This window comes from Eptesicus fuscus, chromosome 2 (assembly GCF_027574615.1).
Source record: "Eptesicus fuscus isolate TK198812 chromosome 2, DD_ASM_mEF_20220401, whole genome shotgun sequence".
NCBI classification, from domain to species: Eukaryota; Metazoa; Chordata; class Mammalia; order Chiroptera; family Vespertilionidae; genus Eptesicus; species Eptesicus fuscus.
Genome location: NC_072474.1, coordinates 95,061,190 through 95,082,219, shown reverse-complemented (window position 1 = coordinate 95,082,219; position 21,030 = coordinate 95,061,190). Strand labels below are relative to the sequence as shown.

Sequence of the window (21,030 nt, the reverse complement as noted above, 5' to 3'; positions counted from 1 at the left end):
CCTGCAGGCCTGGCCCCCCCAACTGCCCTTCCTTGCAAGCCTGGGTTCCCCCTCAACTGCCCTCTCCTCTCCTGCAGGCCTGGTCACCCATAACTGCCCTCCCCTGCTGGCCTGGTCTCCCCCAATTGCCCTCCCCTGCAGGCTTGGTCCCTCCCAGCTGCCCTCCTCTGCCGGCCCGGTCACCCCTAACTGCCCTCCCCTGCTGGCCTGATTGGGGAGGCCATCTTGCGGTGGCCATCTTGTGTCCACATGGGGGAAGCCATCTTGTGTCTTGGAGTAATGGTCAATTTGCATATTACTCTTTTATTAGATAGGATTTTAGGTTTTGAGGCATTATCTTCTTCCCTGAGTTCTGCTTATATAGCATTTGCTGAATATTGTGGGTATAGTTATACCATTAGTAATTACTTAACCTCTCAATGCTCTCACTTTCATAATTCTAAAAGTTGTATCAACGTTCTTCCTTTTAGGGTTGTTGTAAGAAATAAATTAATTAACAAATGTCAGTAATGTCATTATAATAGGTACCATTTAATTAACACCCAGGAATTTGCATGATTACTAAGTTATTTACATACTATTACAGATTATGATGACACCACTATTATTATCCCTATTTTACTGATGAGGAAACTGAAGCTCAGAGAGGTTGGGTAACTTGCCCAAGGTCACGCAGCTACTGTGTGGGGAAGGCAGAACTTTCATCCTCTTCTGCCTGACTCTGAAGCTCCAAGCTACTGGCTGTGCTGCAGTAATTGCAGAATCATTTACTGAACTTGCCTCAGATGCAGTCTTCTGTGATCAATGAAAAGCCTTCCCCCACCAAAATGTACAAATTAGAATGCATATCAGGAATATTTTCATATGCAGCAATCTGTTTTATCCAAGTCTGGAGGCATCTTAGGCTCAATACATATGGTTTTAGGAGAAATTCTCTATGAAGACCAACCCTATCTTTTTTGACAGCCAAAATAATTTCTAAAAGATAGCACTTATGTTCCCTTTAATGTGTGTGCTTAATTTTTAACTCAGTGTTCTTGTATATGCCATTAATAGTTCTTAGTGACACTGGACAATTTTAGTTCTATCTTACAGTAACTGTAGGTGAGGTTCACATCTCTCTCTGGCCAACACCAGTGAGACCAGTGCTCAGGACACTTTGATAGCCCTTGTGGCTGACTGTCCCCCAGAACAAGGCTGCACATTTGTGTCTTTGTAGCTACTCTCCTCGTGTCCCTTCAGTGCCTGGAGGTGGTGGGGTTTATAGACAGAAATGCTGGGAGCCTGTTTGCCTTCGGGGATGACACTCAATGATCCATTCATCAGGGAAGTGCCTCTCTCCACCAACTCCACAGTTAGACATTTACTTCCATGTCTAAAGAGAGTGGGATTGGTTGTTCTTTTAATCTGGTAACTGCATATGACCTTGGATACCACATAATTTAACACTCCTTCCTTCACACAGCAACCCCCCCAACACACACACACACACACACACACACACACACACACACACACACACACACACACTGATTTTACCAGTGAGTACCAGAAGCCTAGTCAAGCTACCGTAAGTATTGGCAGAACTCAAATTTAGTCCATGTGTCTCCCTTTCCAGCCAACTTTACAGCTAATGTAACTTTGAAGGAAATAGACTATTTTGTGGGTGTTTTTTTTTTAATGATCTCTGATACATGTTCTCTGTAATTCAATAACATTTGGTTATTTTTCCAAAGCTCTGGAATTCTTAGGAAAAAAAACAAAACATTAGGGTTTACCAAAACAAATTTGTGAATAATTATCCTAAAAGTTTCCTCCTGTATGGTGAAGTAGGATTTCATTGGCTGATCTCTAAGACCTTCTGATAATGCACAATATAATAATATATTTATAGTAGTATAGATAAGAAAATAAGGCCATACTGATTTATAGTGTTTATAAGTACCCAAGAATCAAATGAAAAGGATAATTAGGCATTGTTTTTACAAATTCATTTTTATTATACTGACACTGTTGACATGAAAGATGTTGTTTTCTAACATTTAATTTTCTTTGAGAAAGCATATATGTTTTGGTTTCATTTGAACTGGATAATAGTTACCAAATTATCTTTAGTTAACTTATTTTTACTTTATTTGGGATTCTAATATATATCCAGGTATTTTATCTTCACATTATTCTCTTGAAAGTTTTATGTAGAAATTTACAGTAAGCTGCTTTTTCTCATAAAAAAATTTTATATGCAGAAAATTCTGTCCTCTTTAACGCTCAGGATATTGGGTATTCTGTTTAAAAGTGTCAACTATTTGTGCCATCCAAGTGATAGAATTTGGGAGGGGTAAAAGAGGGGATGGGGGAGATAAGTGGGGATGGAAAGAGACTTGACTTGGGATGGTGAACACACAATACAATATACAGATGATGTATTGTAGAATTGTACACCTGAAACCTATATAACTTTAGTAACCAATATCAACCCAATAAATTAAATGAAAATATAAATTAAAGAGATTGCTTTAGCATCAAACCTATGCTAAAAAGAATGTCACTCTGATTTTTTGAAGACTCCTCATATACGTACCTATGAGGATCTTGAAGCATCTTGGTGTTAGAATCGTAGCGTCAGCTGGCCTTCAGCTTGTGTGTGGCGGCGAATAGTTTAAAGGTATCGCCAGTAGAAATCTACAGAGGACAATGTTCCTGTATTTAGTTGGCTGAACAAAAAAGATATAGCATCACAGAGTATCATCACTTAATGCACAACTGTTATTTCCAAATAAAATTTTTATTGCCATCTGTAAAAAAACTTTAACTCTCTAATATGATTGGATACATTAATCATTTTTATGTACTGTTGTGTTGTATCTAGCATCAGCCTTAGCGACTCTTCGGTCCTCAGCACTTTTGTTAACAGTAACAGCAGTGATCATGAAATCCCCAAGATATCCTAGTGTGGAAGTATCCAAATTACACTTGGGCTCATTGGAAAAGCGCATTTAACAATAACTCTTTCTTGCCATGTTCTAGACTTCGAACCAGCCCTTCCATCCTAGGATGGGAAAGTACCTTCAGAAGAAACTAACGTAGATATTCGTCAAATCGAAGTATGCACATGCAGAGACAATTGCATGGGGTCGAGAGGGTGAAGGATTAGAGTCAGTGTTAGGAACTGTAGAAGGAACGTGGACTCTGGAGTGTGTAGCGCAGGATTAAGTCATGGATTGACCAGTGAAATTTGTGTGCACTTCAGCGAGTTACTTAGCAACTTTGAGCTTCCTCATGTGTGAAATAGAGGTTGTGATGCTGTGCACGTGGTTACTGTGAGGTTCAGTGGCACAGTGGCACGGTACCTGGAGCATTACTGAGGAGGTCCGTGTGAATGTTAGCTTGCGAATGAATCTCGACTGCTTGCGTTCTCACCAAGCTTAACTTAGTTTCATGACACTGAAAGAAAAAAAAATCAGTATAAAGAAGAAAGGGTATTTTCTGATGTGAATTGTTTTATGTGGATCCTTTATGTCCACAGGAGTAAAGCCAGTGCAAGAAAATTAATTTCACACATTAGCCTTCTGCAAATGCCTCCTCCTGTTCCCGGATCACTTTAGCCAGTATCACTTAACCCCGAGGTGAAAATGAATATAGCAAGAGGGAGAAACCGTTGTTAAATTTATTACAATAGCCAAGCTATCAAATTAAACATGTTATTTATAGTGTTCCTCATTGTCAGCCTAATTTATGTATTAATGTTTCAAGATAGCATGTGCAGAGGATTAATCAGCCACTCATTATTACTGTGGAGGTTTAGTGGTTATATTCTGGCATGGAAGTCAGACATCGCAATCTCTTCTGCCTCCTTGGGCACAGCCCATATGCACAGCCAGCAGGGTTTGTGGGAAAATAGCAATTGCTGTGAGCTGCCCGTTTTCATTTATTACTCAGTGCTAAACAATAGAACTAAATTAGTATTTGGTTTTCACGGGATTAGCTGAAGCCTGCTGTTAAGAACATAAAGAAACAGGCCTGGACACATGGGATGAATCATATTTGTTAGCAGTTGAAATACAACTGAACTCTTTAAAAAAAGGAGATAAATAATATTGTGCTGAATTATTAGTAATTGGTTGTTTTATATTGTCTTTTTGTTCATTCCACATATACTTTACATCGGTATTTTAGCTTTGCCTTATTTTCCTTTTAACTCCTGAGGTGTGCAGTGGCTTTCCGTAATGAATCTCTTAAACTAGAATTCAAGCTGTTACCCAAATATTGATGGATTTTTGGACACATACCTTCGGCGTGGTTGCAATATTCCAACTTTACTACCCCAGATAATCAAGTATTGGGCGATACACATTAGAAAATTCCACATAACACCTGTATGTTTTCATCATTAGCAAGCAGTTCTCATTTGTAATTTGCACATACCACATTTTTGCACAGAAGCACCATTTTTTTAAAGCAATTTACTAGTCAGTGAATTAAATCAAAGTGTTAATTTATGTCAGAAATTACAATACTAGTGAGTATTGTTTCCTGAATAAAAGGGTCATTTCATTTTTCTCCCAGTATGTTGCTTTATAGGAAGGAATACTTTCTGAATCAATTAAGAAAAGCATTTTTACCTAGGAGGTATATTATTATTTTGATAGTTGCATTTGCCTTTCATTTTTCCCCTCCCTTCCAACTAAGTGCATTACAGAGAACCCCATATAGTCTGTGGTTAAATGATGTCACTGGGACTTTCATTATGTGTCAACATTTTTTTCTGTAATTTAATTATGAAATTTTTAATTCTGAAAATTTTTTTAAACGTGCAGAAAATGCACCACCCAGATATAACAAATGTTTTGCCATACAGGCTTCAGATTTCTTCTTGAAAAAAAGTAAGTAATTTACGTGGTGGAAATCCTGCCTCCTTCTCTCAAGGGAGCAGGGCAGGAGTTTGTATATGGTGTGGTTACGTCTGGTTTTACTAGTAAAGGGTTGCAGAATATAGGTGTTGCATATATTGGACATGACACAGTCTGCCCGAGCAAACTGTAACATAAGTTAAGAAAATCAAAGACCATAATTTTTTTCTAGTTTTGGAGGGCAAGCTAATTGACCACTATGAACTAAAAGTGGTCTCCGGTGAAGGGGCTAGTGGATTGCCAGCACTTTCCAGTTCACAGCGCCCTTATGCATTTTATTTTTTTATTATTATTTTTTAGTATATTTTTATTGATTTTAGAGAGGGGAAAGGAGAGGAAGAGAGAGAGAGAGAAACATCAATGATGAGAGGGAATCATTGATCGGCTCCCTCCTGCATGCCCCCTTCTGGGGATCGAGCCCGCAACCAGGGCATATGCCCCTGACTGGAATCAAACCCGGGACCCTTCAGTTCGCAGGCGTCACGATGTTCTATCCACTGAACCAAACGGGTAGGACCCCCTTATGCCTTTTATATCACATGTGGAATTATTCCCGTCAAAGGAGGGTCTTAGACCTGAAACAGTAACAGAACTGCCACCTTCTCACCTGCTAACCCTCCCCACCACCACCTTTCTTCTCATCTTTAGAGGAACCTCTTTGAAATCATGATGAAAATCTGAACTCCAAGAAGGCCTGACCTTTGTCTGTTTCCTTTTGTGTGTCTAAATGGTTTCTGCTACATACTAGAAGTTGCAGAAATGTTTATTGCATGAATGAATGCGTCGATCAGTTACAGATAATAAGAACTTTGCCCATTTTCCTGAGATTTTTATATAGAGTTTCGTCATTACTCCATCCTAATCTCTTATCCATGATCTTAATTTCTGACTTTGCATAGCTGGAGGGCTCCCTGGAGAGAAGTCAGTACTTTACTTTTAGTTACTAATATGTCTGCATCTAAATGAGGACAAGAAACCATTTCCCCCCAATGTTTTTCAGTGAAAATTTTCAAATATACAGGCATGTTGAGAGAATTGCATAGTAAACAACCATATACTTACCACCTAGATTCTGTGATTAATGTCTTACATTTTTGCTTTATTGCATTTCTTCATCAGTCTTTTTTATTATATGCAATTACCAGTATACTCCACCCTTAACATATCATGTCATGCATATCATTTAATAGAGTTCATTCTTTGTTGACAGATCTCTCATTTGTTTGTTTTTAAGGTGAAATTTACATGCTATGAAACGTACAAATCCTGAGTGCACCATCAGCTGAATTTTGAAATGCCTACATCAGTATGGAACAAGCCATAGATTAAACATGGGACATTTTTATCTCCTGAAAGTTTCCCATCTCCCCTCCCAGTCAGTCCCTATCCCTAAACCCAGAGGCAACCTCAGTTCTGACTTTCTCCACCATAGATTAGTTCCAAGAAACCAAATGATTTTTTCCTCATTAAAAAGAAGAAAAAAAAGGCAGTGGTTGGATTTGGCCGTGTTCATAGGTGCCCTGAAGGTTGAATGAGCAAGCCCCTTTTCATTTTCACATCGGTATCATTTTCTGAGGATGTCGTTTCTGCTTCTCTTCCAGCCATCTTCTAACTCCTTTTTCATAGTTACAGGTAAGCTAATGGAGGAGGAAACTCCTTGGTAAGTTAGATAAGCACATCATTTCAGAAATAAATTCAGCCAGCATTTATTAAGCGCTTACATTCTACCAATTACTGGGCTAGACATGCAGGGTACCAAGATGAATAAAACATGTAGAAGTCACAGTACAGGGGATTGACACATAGCCAATACCTGTTAATCATTCATTTATTATGTTCAAAAAATACCTCCTGAGCCTCTCCTGTGTGTCAGGCAATGGGGATACAGCCCTGAACAAGATAAGATGGTTCCTGCCCCCGGGAGCTTCAGCCGAGTTGAAGGCCGTCGTTAGTAATTATAACTGTGCCGAGGATCACAAATCCCAATGCAGTGTTACAGGAGTGTATAGTGGGAGGCTAGAACTTAGGCCTCAGGGGAGGATGTAGGTAGTCAGAGAAGGCTTCCTGAAAGAAATAGCTAAAGGGCAGGCGGGAGTGAGCTAGGGTGAAGGGGAGGGTATGCAGGAGTTAGACTGCAGCCATGTGGAAACAGCGCGAGAAAATGCCTGGCATGTTGGAACATTGGAAACATAGAGGGCAAGGAGGAAAGTGACAAAAAAAGTGAGGGCTGGAGGAAGAGATGGGGTCAGCCCAGTAGGTTCTTATCATGAGAAGGTAAGAGTATTTGATGTGAAGAGCCACCATCATTTTCACTCTTCACACCCCAGGTAAATTACTGATTTATTGGATTAGCTGTATGAGTGTAATCTAGAACTGGCTGTGCTACTGTTTCAGAAAGAAACAAGGCTAAGAGCAGGATTTAAAGGGTCCTTCAGTGAAGGAATGATAGGAGAATATTGGGGTTTAATCAGACTTGTTAAAATATGCAGCTTTGTCTCATCTGGGGCCCTGAGAGCAAACCTAAAAGCAATCACCGGGCTTCTTTGAAGCAAGCCAGTCAGAGAAAGGTAAATATCACATGACCTCACTCATTTGTGGAATATAATGAACAACATAAACTGATGAACAAAAACAGATCCAGAGACAGAGAAGCATCGATCAGACTGTCAAACCTCAGAGGGAAGATAGGGGAGGGTGGGGGTAAGGGGGAGAGATCAACCAAAGGACTTGTATGCATGCATATAAGCCTAACCAATGGACACAGACAACAGGAGGGTGAGGGCATGAGTCAGGGGGGATGGGGCACATTGGGGGGAGGTAATGGGGGGATGAGGACACATACGTAATACCTTAATCAATAAAGAAATTTTTTTTAAAAAAAGACCATATCCGAAAAAAAAACACCAAGAAAAAACATAAAGGCTTGAATTTAGCCTTCTCCCTCTGAGGCCCCAAGCAGCCCAGGGCATGCTGCAGTGATAACTAGACTTATTAGCAGTTAGTTAGTAGTTAGTTCAGTTTATAAGTAACTAAATGTTGCCAGATTCTTACCTTCCTATCACTTTGGCTTTATTGCATTATTTAGTAACTTGTACTAAAATTAAGTTGCTGTAACAAAAATAATCTAAGGATTGCTGTGAGACAAAAAAAAAAAAGAAAGAAAGAAACACCCTGCAACATTACGTTTATCCCAAATAAAATTATATAGGGAAAAAACCTCCAGTGATTCAGCTGCTGTATTGAATTGCATGCTATTGCTGATAAAATCTCCATTACCTTTTTGTAAATTTAATTTTAATTACATCAGTCTAGTGGGCTCCATGCAGATATTTACTTTTAGTATAATGGATTTTTAAGGTAAAATGTTCCATGAAAGCATTGAGCATTGAATATTTCATTTGAAAGCAAATGCTGAAAGTATTTTTGTAACATTTCAGTATTGATACTTTGGAAAAAAGAAACGTGAAAACATCCTTTAATGGATTAAAAGGAAACATATACAACGTTTAGCTCTGAGTAGTATTTAGAAGTTCACACTAATAATAATAATATATTATTCATAAATGCATTAGCGTGAGAGGATAACTTTACTAAAACTTCTGTTTCGCTGTTGTCTTCTGTGTAAACTGTATTAATGTTCTTCTTACGGTGTGATGTCACTACGATAATTATCCCCATTAGTGATGAGACCAGATAAACACAACCATAAATCTCCAACGATCAAGGTATTTAAACTCTTCTCAAAACATTAAAATTAAGACACCATCTATTATATGCCTCTGGTATAGGTAGCACCTCAGATGCTTGGCTGGCATTATGTCATTTCTTGAAAATAGGGGAAATGGCCGAAACCGGTTTGGCCCAGTGGATAGAGCGTCGGCCTGCGGACTCAAGGGTCCCAGGTTCGATTCCGGTCAAGGGCATGTACCTTGGTTGCGGGCACATCCCCAGTAGGGGTTGTGCAAGAGGCAGCTGATCGATGTTTCTCTCTGATCGATGTTTCTAACTCTCTATCCCTCTCTCTTCCTCTCTGTAAAAAATCAATAAAATATATTAAAAAAAGAAAATAGGGGAAATGTTCTCTGAATGTGAGCTGACTCGGTAGACACTGAAGCAGCTCAAACTGAACATCTGTTTGACTAGGTTATTCATCTGAACAGAATCACACAGTGTTCATTTGTTTTTAATGTCACTAAATATCAGATCTAACAATCCCTGGATATTTCAAAATACATTTGTACATACTTTAGTACATTTGATGACTTCTCCCTTTAGCCCCAGCGATGAGGTTCATCCCCTTAGAAGATCGAGGTAGAGAACTGGGGCCAGCGAGTCTTACCTGGCTCATCTCCTACCCCAAACTCCCATCTGAGCAGGTATCAAGACACTGAGGTATCCTGACATACATGGAGATCCAAACTGAATTCTACTCACGTTCAAGTCATTGCTTCCCTGAAATCTTTCCCCAACTTGGGACTCAAAATTAGCCTTGTGTCTAGAATGTGCTGCATTCAGTTCAATGTGGGATCATTTTCTGTGTTCCATAGGGACCTTAGTTTTAACTCTGTCTAAAATACAAGTTCCTTTGTGTTGGGGGCCGTGCCGTGTTTCCTTTGATTTCCTGACACCCCGTGGAGTGTCGGGACGAGTGGAGGACTGGCTCATTGATGAAATACTCCACAGCGGAGACCAGCCAGGTGCGGGTGGCCCCTGTCGGTGAAGGGACAGCGGCACTGCGCCTGGTCTGAAAGATCTTTTTCTTTTCGTTAACTGAAATGTGGGCTGAATTGCTTTTGTTCTGTATGTTCCTCTGTGTGGATTCTGGTCTTTCCCATTTGATTATGAGAGAGAATTGCTGTTACAACCCCAATTCCCAGCACACAGAGGAACCTCAAAAGACTTGTGATAATATAACCCCATAGGTTGTACTACATCAGACTGTACCACTCGAGGTGCCTCAGACACATCATGCACTTTTTAAGCCTTCCTCATTTTGCTCATGCTGCTACGGCTTCTACAAGATATTTCTTCCTTTCTGTCTGACAAAATCGTGGCTATATTTCAAGTCCTAAGCTAATTGTCATCGCCTGTGTTCAACTCTCCCCGACCATCAGACAAAAGCAGGAATCCCTCTCTGTGCGCTTCAGTAGAATCCTTCGTATACCTCTATTCTAGAACTATTGGGGATGCCATGCTTAGCTGACTGCTGTTTGGCCCCAATATGTTTCAGTGCTTGAGGGCTAAGCTACATGCGCCTTGTGTGTCTTTTATTTTGAAAGAACCACTAGCCGTCAGTACATTTTAATGTGGCAACAAGCCCTTGTTGAGAACTGTATGTGTGTGAAATCATACTACTGGAGTGTGAAATTCAGATTATGTATTAGTTGAATGAGTAGATCTGAGATGCCATGTATAGTTCTTACTAAGTTTTTTAAAAATAGACTTCAACATGAAAGGAAGAGAATAATTAGAGATGAATTATGCTAATTTGAAGAACTTTTTTCTTCTGAAAATAGCAAAGTATGCTGGGATTTTTATAGGGAATGTGTTGGATCTATACATCAGTTTGGAGAATCTCAAACCTGTAATTGGTGAGGATTTCCAATTAGCAATCTTGAGTCTTCCAGTCCATGAGGACGAAATGTCTCTCCCTTTTGATCTTATTTCTCTCCGTAAAGTTTTATAGTGTGTAATTTATGTCTTGCACTTCTTTTGTTAATTTTTTTCAGTGTTTTATTATTTTAATGCTATTGTAAATGTAATTGTTTTCTATTTCATTTTTGAGTTGTTTTATTATGAAATACTGATTTTGTACAGTATATTCAACGACCTTGCTGAACTTGTGTGGGAACCATACCAGAGTAGGCCAGATGCTCAAGGCCAATTGGAATATTGAGGCCTTGTTTTTAGTACGCCAGATGTCCAAGCCCACTCCTAGCATGGAAATCTTAATCAGGGTGTCCCAAGGACTGTACGCAGGTGCAAGGCCACAGTAATCTCACGGTACACTGCACAAGCGTGCCCTTCCATAACCTAACATAGTGAGGACACTATTTTGGAAAGAAGCCTCTTTTGTCTGAGTAGTATTAAAGTACGTTACTGAGGCTACTGAAGTTAGAGAACTCAGATGGGCTACTATGTAAAGATGATGTTACCTAGCTGGTGTGCGGCTACCTACCGTATGGGACTTTGCTTTGAAGGACTGTTTTGTCTAGTGGCTCCTTGTTTGCAATGGCTACATGGCCTCTGGCTCCTACAATAAAGACTCTCTTATATACCCACAACTGCTCATATTGTCTGTTCCTTCTGGGTTTCAACAACTTGTTTATTAGTTCTTGTTTGTTTTTTCCCCTCTGGATTCCTCAAGATTTTCTGAATATAAGATCTTGTCATCAGCGAATAAAAATTGTTTTCTTTTTCCCTTTCCAGTGCATAGAAGTGGCAAGAAAGTGTTCCTGATCATAGGTAGAAAACCTTCATCTTAGACCACGAAGTATGGTGCTAACAGTAGGCTTTGTCTAGATGCCCTTTATCAGGGTGAGGACATTCCTTTCTGTTCCCTGTGGCTGAGTTTCTGTCTTGAATGGGTTTAGATTTTACCAAATGTTTTTTTCTGCACCATGGAATAATCACCTGGTGATGGATGGCCTCTTATTAATGTGGCATATTACATTAATTTTTTTCATATGTTAAACTAACCTCTCATTCTTGTAATAAATCCCACTTGGTCTTGATGTGTATGTGGCTGGACCCCGTTTTGGAAGTATTTTATTACGGATTTTTGCATCTATGTTCACGAAGGAACAAATGCAAAGTTTAGTTAGTGTTTAAATCTGCCCCAGCTTTTACTTTCCACTAGGCCTTCTCGTGTTTTCACTACCCATGTGCACAGAGGCTCAAAGCCAGCCAGGAATATGTGGATAGTTTTTTAGTCTTCTCTTATATTTGTGGGTAGCCTTCCCATCAGCCAGGAATTTGCTTGTGGGTAGCCTTCCCATCAGCCAGGAATTTGCGGAGAACTTATCAAGGCCCTTGATGGCTGTTTATTTCCTTGATGTCCTTATTAAATATGAATGAAGCCACAGACTGGCTGAGTCACTAGACTTCCCATTTGTCTCCTCTGAGACCACTACCACTACGAATAACAGCGATGGGCATGGAGATTTCCCACGCTCAGCTCCAAATCTGGCAAGTCCTCTCTGGCAATGAAGTCATTGATGTTCACAGCTTGACCTTTTCTAAGATGAGAGTGGGTAATGTGGTCAATGAGGAATGGGAGAAGCCCAGGCAAGAATACCATAAACTCAACTGTTCTTACCCAAAATTCAGTTGTTTTTCATGAATAATCACTTTCTGATTATCTGGTTTATGCCTTTGGTCAGTTTACATTGCATTTAAATGCATATTTTGACAATTTTGTTCAGTTTTATCATTGCTTATTGGGAAGAGGATCTGCTAAGCTCTGTCATATATTTTTTATAGCACCACCCCAGATTCACACATGACTATTAATGTTAAAATAATCAACTATTCTTTGAAAATGACAGTGGATTTTGATTTATGTTAGCTTTATGGAGACAAATTAATTCTTTGGTTGGACTTAATTAATGTTTTCATTAGAATAGCATCTGTTTGCTCAATCCTTTATTGAGTTCTATTCATGTTCTGGAGTCTGCTCTAATTTCTGTAAAGATGTGGATGAGAACGTCCCTGTCTTCCATGAATTCACAGGTCTAATGGTGGAAACAAAAGAAAAATAAATAATTATAATACAGTACATACAGTACATGATGATATATGGAGGGGAGCAGAGTGCTGTGGGGTGACCTAGAGAAGGCATGTCTGTCTCTGACTTGTAAGAATTCACAAAGTGTGCTGCCTTTGATTGGGACTCAGAATGATGGGAGTTTAAGCAGAGAGAATGCAATAGATAGGGAGTTCTGAACATGGAAAGTAGTATGTGTCGACACATACATAGTTCAGGCTTAACTTGTATCTGAAAAATACTCTGGTGGTACTTGGTGAAGAGCAGAAGATGGAACTTAGCTAGAACACACATTTACACCTGCTGAGCATCTCTCCTCTGGGCCACCAGATGCCAACATACATCTTCAATGAGTAAATTAGTTCATGTTTTGTCGTGATGAGGTGGGACAGATAATTAAATGAAAAAGGAGTCTTTTTAAGGTTCTCCAGGTTCAGAGATGGTAAGGGCAAAAATAGAGAGTGGCCAAATTCATAAGATGTTTATGATTAAATTGACAGGATTTGGTGATTCTAAAATAAGGAAGGTGACTGTGGGTGGTTGGGCACAGAGGACTTAGAGGGAGAAGAGACAGATAGCCTCTGGGAACCTGCCAAAAAAGAAATCAACCCAGACAACAACAACAAAAGCCAGGTACGTGTCCAGATGCGTGACTGGCTAAGGGTTCCAGGTAAAGAGGGAGAACCCAGCAAGAGCAAATGTATAGAACCCTGGAGACCAGGCTGCAACAGCAGCTGTAAGCAGAGGGTGTGTGGTGGATCCTAAATAAATTTTCTGAGCTGCCACAAAGGAAAAAATGTAGTCTGTTGTCCATGGCCTTCACTTTGCATAAGGGAGGGGCAGTAAGAGGTTCCAAACCAACACGATCATTTGGGCACCCTTATTTTTAATACAGATTTGGAATTAATCCAGACCCTTCTTGAAGTAGGATGATAATATTGATTAACATTTCTCCCCCAAGGAATGCTCTTCCTATGGGTAGCGCAGACACTGCACAGAGACCTTCATTAACTCTGAAATCACTGAGGAATTATTGAGAAAGCAACTCCTTAAGAACCTAATCGTGCTGCCAAAGTGTTAATGTGCCTTTTCTCGAAGCATGAAGGAGCTAGGCAGATACAAATGGGTGCACTGACTCTGTATAAAGAGTAAATGATGACATATCTTGTCTCTGATCCATACTTTTTAAAGAGGTTCCTTTTTGTCTGTGACATTTTGTGACTTAATTTTTCCTGTTCGTGACATTCTAGTGTTTTTCAATTGCCAACATCCGGATTTGCTATCAGTATGAATCAGGCTTTTTTATGTAATGAAGCCAGCTTATCTGTCAACCATCATAATTAATCCATTCTATCTTAAGTACTGTTCCATTTCCAGAGCCAATCATTATCTAATAAAAATATAAGGGACAATCTGAGTCATTTTTGTAATATTATTAGTAACAGAATGCCTTTCAAATACGTGAATAGGTTCCCTTCACATTCTTAGAGAGGTTCACCGTAACTTGGTAAAACGTATTCCTATTCGTCCAGAAACACGGAAAAGAAGCCAATATTACAATTTATTTACTTACCTCATGAAACCAACTTCCTAAATCCCATGGCTTTATTTCCCAGCATTTCACTTAGTCTTGGTTCTATATTTATCCAGAATCAAGGGGACCTTTCTCCTTCTGGAGGTAATTACAGGGAAGCATCGCCTGTCAGCTCATTTTTGTCACTGGTGCCTGTGTGGCCTTTCTCATTCACTCATTCCTTAATTGAGAAGGACTTTAATCACTGGGGATGCAGCAGTGAATGAGACAAAAGAAGGTCCTGACTCCCTGTAAGCTCACATTGCAGTGGGGGAGACAGATAGGAAGCAAATAAATACCAACAGTCGTGATGAGTAATGTGCAAAGAATTTAAAGAGGGTGATGTGAGAGAGAATGGTGCTGTAGAGAAGGGCTCTCTGAGGAGGTGGCATTCAATTGGACACTTGAATGACAGGCGATGCCATTATGTGGTCACAGGACTAAGAACTAAGTGTTCCGGGAGGAAGTCACAGCTAGAGCAAAGGCCATGAGTGACAGAATCTGGAACCAAAGCTACGCCAGTCTGGAGTGACATGAACTGGGAAAGTGGTGAGAGATGAGCTCAGGGAGAGGGAGAACAGTTAACGTAGGGAGTGTGGATTTCATTTCAAGTTCCATGAAGGGCTGCTGGTGGGACATAAACAAGATAGTGATGTGATCTGATCACATTTTTAAAAGATCAGTCTGGTTGCTCTCTGGATAATGGCCTGAAGAAGCAAGTATGGAAATAGGGAGAGAGAGTCCGGATGAGAGAAGAGTTTGGCTTGCACCAGAGGCGCAGAGAAGTAGATTCTGGATTTGCTTAGAGATAGATGGAGAAAGACAACTTATTGATGAGTTGGCTGTTGATGGGTATATTATAAAAAGGGATGCAGCCATTAAGGGTAATTCAGTGATGGGTTTTGTTTCTTAAATGTTAGGACTTCAGCATCCCTTAACTATTCTATGAAGTGACCACATTTATCATTTTCAAAGACTGATTCTTTGCACAGTTGCATATTTTCCATGGTTAGATCAAACTATGACATGACTCTTTAGATTCCAATCCATTTTCTCTTAGTGGTCAAATGACCTCAGGTAAGTATCTTAACTACTCTATTTTTCTGTTTCCTCTTATAAAAAATAAGAAGAACAATTTTACCTATATCATAGGGTTGTTGTCAGAAGTGACTAAGAAAATGCATGTAGAAATACTTAGCACAAATCTAGACTCTAAGCACTCAGTAAATGTCAGTAACTATGCACTGTATTTCTGTCTTACCTCCTGATTATTGCACATTCAGGTCTCAGTATCTAGTGGTAAGAGTTACTATAAAAAATTTAAGAAGCAAATAATTTCTGTTCCTTATTTCATCATCTTGCATGTATTATTTTGATACTTTTTTAAAAATGTATTTTAACAATAGTCCTTGCTTAATATATTTCCAACTTCCACATCTGATTGTGTTTATTTTTATAGTGATTTTTTGTTGTTGTTGTTGTTGTTATTTTGGGTTTAAACATCTGTAGCCTTTTAGAGAGAATGTTTGAATACTGTCAGCTTTCATCACTTAAAATGGGGTGAGGAAGGATGGGTGTTTGATCCCAAGATTATATAAATTATGTAAAATCATAAAAGCTTTTCCTAACTGGTTTGGCTCAGTGGATAGAGCGTCGGCCTGCGGACTGAAAGGTCCCAGGTTCGATTCTGGTCAAGGGCATGTACCTTGGTTGTGGGCACATCCCCAGAGGGAGGTGTGCAGGAGGCACTGATCAATGTTTCTCTCTCATTGATGTTTCTGACTCTCTATCCCTCTCCCTTCCTCTCTGTAAAAAATCAATAAAATATATTTTAAAAATAATAATAAAATAAAATCATAAAAGCTTAAGGCCCTGTCTTGGTAGCTTAGTTAGTGTGTCATCTTGATATGCCAAGGTTATGGGTTCAATCCCCAGTCAAGGCACCTACAAGAAGCTGCCAATGAATACATAAATAAGTGAAACAACAAATTAATGTTTCTTTCTCTCTCTCCTACACTGTCTCTCTACCTTTCCTTTCTTCCTTTCTAAAATCAATAACATTTTTTAAAAACTTTAATATACTGCCTCCACCAGTGCCATCACAGCATGTGGGCACTGCTCAAGTGTCCAGTCCTCAGTTGGGGCCGCCTGCTTTCCTTTGGACTTAGGCCCATGTGGGAGCTGCTGATGGAAAGACCCCCTTCACTTGGATCAGAGGGTAACCTACAAGACTTTGTATTGAATCTTTCGTTTCGGTGTAAACACTGGTTCCCGACACCCTGTCAGACTGCAGCTGCATTGCAGACGCTGGAGACTGGTTACTTACATCTCAAAACAGGCTTCAGAACAGCGGGAAAGTCGAGCAGGTCAACACAGCATCTGGCCGAATTTGCATGGACAGATCTGCTTGAGAATAATAAGGAAATTCTTTTAAATTGGTTCCTCAGCTATAAAGGTGGTAGGCAAATGTTTCCTTGTTATGGCTGGGATTGAGGTAAATTGAGAAAATGGTACTTTTCATGAGATAATACATTAACCTCATTTTTCAAAGCTCCGTGTCTCATCTTACACAGAAGGTTGTTGGGCGAGGAGCAGCCTCTCTGCTGTGAGAATCTTAGTGTCGTCTTTGCTGCAGGCATCGTCCAGCACTGGCCGTGGAATCCCTTTCTGTGCCAAATATTCACCATGAAGGGCATCCACAGCGCGTGGTGCTTCTGGTTTCCGGTTCTCTGTTCCTTCTTTCATTTTTGATGACATGGAAAATAAAAAATATTTTATTTCCAAGCTGTGACATAATGTGGCACCTGTAAAACAATCCCCTCTCTGATGTAATACAAGTCCCTAAATCCAAGGTGGGAGACGTTACTCGGTTTAACGCTGGTTGATCGCCTGTACAGTTTGTGGAATCTGCTAGTTTGGGGTGTTGGCTCCCACAACTTGCCTTTCCTAATTACAGTGCTGATTGCATGGATACTGTCGTAAATTTTGTAAAAGTCATAGTATGTCTAAATACAATAGAAAATGGTGATAGAGTCTAGATTTTCTGGAAGTCAGAAACTAGATTAATCCGTTGTTATACTTATTGGGGCTAAAACACCTGATAGCCCTGTCATTTTTCCTTCTACCTTGTCCAAAGACAGTGGGGTATGGCTATTTAAGAGCCCCATGTGAGGGTCTACTTGGGCATAAAGAATCATCTGTGGCCCTCGCTGGTGTGGAGCGTCATCCCATGCACTGAAAGGTCATTGGTTCCATTCCCATACGGAAGGCAGCCAGTTGATGTTTCACTCTCACATCGATGTTTCTCCCTCCCCCTCTCTCAGTCCCTCTCACCCATGTCCTTGGGTGAGCAATTAAAAAAAATAAAATAAAAAAGATCAACTGTGAATTCTCAGCTCTGCAGCACACACAGAAGTGAGCAGTGGGGCTCCCATCTGTCCGATGAGCTTCTTGTGGGTGCCTGCTCCCCCTGCTCGGTGAAGAGCAAGTCCCCCCACTGCCCCCAGTAAAATACCCCATTATTTCACAATGCAGCACCCCAGCTTGATCATACTATTGTTAATGTTTATTTGTAAGCTTTCTTTTTCCCAGAAATATATATATGTGGACATAATTCACTTTCTATGTGTGTGTTTTTTTTTTCTACTACAGACACGGGAGCAGAAAGACAGGCACTAAGAGAAAATGTGTATCCTAAATTGAGAGAATTCTGCAGAGAAAATTATGGATTAGAATTTCAGGTAACTCTGATGTTATTTTCATTCTTAATTATGTCAGCTAAATAACTCCTGTTTGTATTTGTTTCTTGTCACAATGTGGGTGCTATAAAAGACGAATTTTAAGCCCTGAAAAATGTCATTCCTATAGGTGTGGGTAAAAAGAAACACTGGAAAATCGAGATAAATTTTTAGCCATTTCCATGTTCTGTACTTTTATGCTGTTTCTTGGACCCTGCCTGTGATCGCCTTGTCTTTTTCTTCTAACCACGTTTATGTGCTTTTTTGACAATTTCCACTGTTATGAAAAAGGTGAAGGTTGTTGAGCACCTGCCTTTAAGCTCTGGTCTCTAAAAATGTTTGGCATCTGAAAAATTGGGACCAACTTTCTCACAGGTATTTCCTTTCAGCAGTCTAGCCAGTCCCTGCCTTCTGTCTTGCCTTCAGCATTTCAGGAATTTGCCATTTACAAAAAAAAAAAAAAAAAAAGTAACTGCTAAAGTTTATGAAAACACTGGCAAGAGACAGTAACTGCGCATATCATTGCTAGCGTTATGAAAACCCTGGCATCTGAAGACATCATTGATGTGGCCGCCTAATAGACAAGCACTTGAAAACTTGGATCTTTTGGACATCCAAAAATTGAAAAAATAAATGACTCCTGCAACAGATAACATTTAGGCTGACTTGTTTTGCAACGTCATTTACAATTGAAATCTTCATTCTCCTGTGCTAGGTCTTAACTATGTATTTACATTGTTAAGTGAGGAATATGTACTAGAGATTTGTGGGGCATCATTGTTAGTGGAAGAAAATTTCACCCTTCATTTGTTTCCTCCTGGATATAAATATATTTATCTTGTTAGACCTCGTGATGCCTTCTGTTATGTTGCATAAAGTAATAGTCTCAGTTTACTTCAATCTCAATACATACGAGTAATTAGTCAGCCAGGGGCACTGACAATGACAGTTCAGGGCACTGACATACTAGTACATATTGAGTAGTTACCATTTGCTTGATAACTTGTGAACCTAAATTAAATTTCTTGTTGTGAGTTTAGCATTACTTTCTTTGAGGAATCTGGTTCTGATGATAACAGGATCTCAACTATAACAAAAATGTCCATCTGTCAAGATTCCCAAAGACTCAGACAACCGTGGGGACTCAGTTACTATCGAGGAAGAAATGTGTGCAAGTATATTAATCCCATCAAGGAGGGAGTTTGGGTTTGTGTCATTTTTGTCAGTAGAGGGAGGAAGTCTTTGAGCTACAGAACACCTTCCATAAAACATGGTATTGATTAGGACTAGTTGAGGAGAAAAATAGAGGAATACATTTTCTAAATCACAGGCAGGCACCAGAGAAGACAGAGAATGCCAAAGGAAAAACTGTAGCAAGCAAGATTCGTGGAGTAAATGGATGGCAAGGATCATTCAAGGCAGGTGCAATGAATCAGTTGATGAGATGCTGGACAGCAGTGCAAACAGCGGTGGGCAGAGCAGATGTGGAACTGAGCCCCAACTGTCTACACTGAGTGGCTTAACCTGCCAGTCCTTCAGTTCAGTGTCTAAAATGGGGATGGTGACAGCTTGCAGGTCTCAGGTTGTGTTTAAATTAAAATATGCAAGGTTGCATTGGCTTTCTAGCTTCTAAGCTTAATAGGAGCTCAAATAATATAATAACTGAACCTCCTAAGAATATACATCTTGGTATGGTCTTTTCTGGTAGATTGATTATTGATCTCCATGAAGATATGTTTTCTAGAGAGATGGTTCTCTTTTCAACTGCAACAAAATATGGTTCCAGAAGCTTCATGGAAAAAAACAAAACAAAAAAAAAAACACACAACAATTTACCCACACAGTAGTCTAGAATCCATCCTTGGCTGTGCAGTGAACCCAGGAGAAATGAATTTCCTCGAGTTACTCAACCATCCCAATCTATTTCATGCCCCTTGCCACCTACAATGTTTTTCAATTTGGTTCTTCCCCTGTATCACCTCCCAAGTCCTATTTACTCCTAATACTCTTCCTGTCTGATCTTAAGTTATGCCCTCTCCTCTTGCCCGCTGCCCTGCATGCAGCTACATGGCCTCCATCTGGCTCCTTGAACACTTCAAGCCCATTCCCACTTAAGGATTTTGCCCTTGATGTTCACTCTCTATAGGAATGGCTCATCTGATCATCTTCCTGTTGTCCTTCATGTCTCCACTGAAATGTCACTGCCCTAATGACCCAAACTAAATTAACCACTTAGGCATTCTTTTCCGTCATCCTGTTTTAGTTCTTTGCGTTGCATGTGCCAATGTTGGGTGTTTTTCTTGTTTACTCATGCATTGGCTTACTTATTGTTTTCCTCCCTCTAGAACACGGGTCCTCAAACTTTTTAAACAGGGGGCCAGTTCACTGTCCCTCAGACCGTTGGAGGGCCGGACTATAGTTTAAAAAAAACTATGAACAAATTCCTATGCACACTGCACATATCTTATTTTGAAGTAAAAAAACAAAACGGCAAAAACACCCGCATGTGGCCTGCGGGCCGTAGTTTGAGGACGCCTGCTCTAGAGTGTAAGTTCCACAAGAACAGGGACTTGTCTGCCTTTGTGACAGCCATATTCCTGGTCCTAGAATAGTTCGTATCACAGAGGAAAACTCCATAAGAATGTGTTGAGTGAATGAATGAATGCCTGCATGAGCATGTGAATGAAGGAAGTCTCAGCCCAATATGACTTGCTTATGGGAGACTTCTCCGGTCTCCTGTCCCTCCCAGAATATGCCTTATAACTTTCTCTTTGCTCCCCTAAAATCCTATGCATAACTCCCAACCATTCATCCAGTTCATTCAAGACATATTTGTTGACCCTTGACCACATGGCAGTCAACATTACAAGTGTTGGAAATACAAGAGCAAACCAATATTGTTAGGAGAGACAAACAACAAATAAATTCCAGTGCTAACAGATGCTTTTTCCCCCCAGTAAATGTTTCTAATAAAGTAAAGCAATTACGATAAGGGGGTAAGGAATGCCAGAGAAGGACTCAGTAATAACACTACCTTTGAGCACA

General features: G+C 39.9%; 1 protein-coding gene and 1 long non-coding RNA gene across 2 annotated transcripts in view; one reads left to right on the top strand and one right to left on the bottom strand.

Moving 5' to 3' along the window:
- The window catches only part of NWD2 (NACHT and WD repeat domain containing 2), a 137,516-nt gene that overhangs the window by 33,925 nt on the left and 82,561 nt on the right, over positions 1 to 21,030 (top strand). The window contains exon 2 of the mRNA XM_008140206.3: positions 17,900 to 17,988. Coding sequence (XP_008138428.2) covers positions 17,900 to 17,988 — 89 coding nt within the window. The remainder of the gene's footprint in view (positions 1 to 17,899; positions 17,989 to 21,030) is intronic.
- LOC114231045 (uncharacterized) lies at positions 12,538 to 14,624 on the bottom strand. Its single transcript, XR_003617018.2, has 2 exons — positions 14,249 to 14,624; positions 12,538 to 12,643 (listed from the first exon to the last, which is right to left on the bottom strand). It is a non-coding gene; the product is annotated as an uncharacterized LOC114231045 (long non-coding RNA).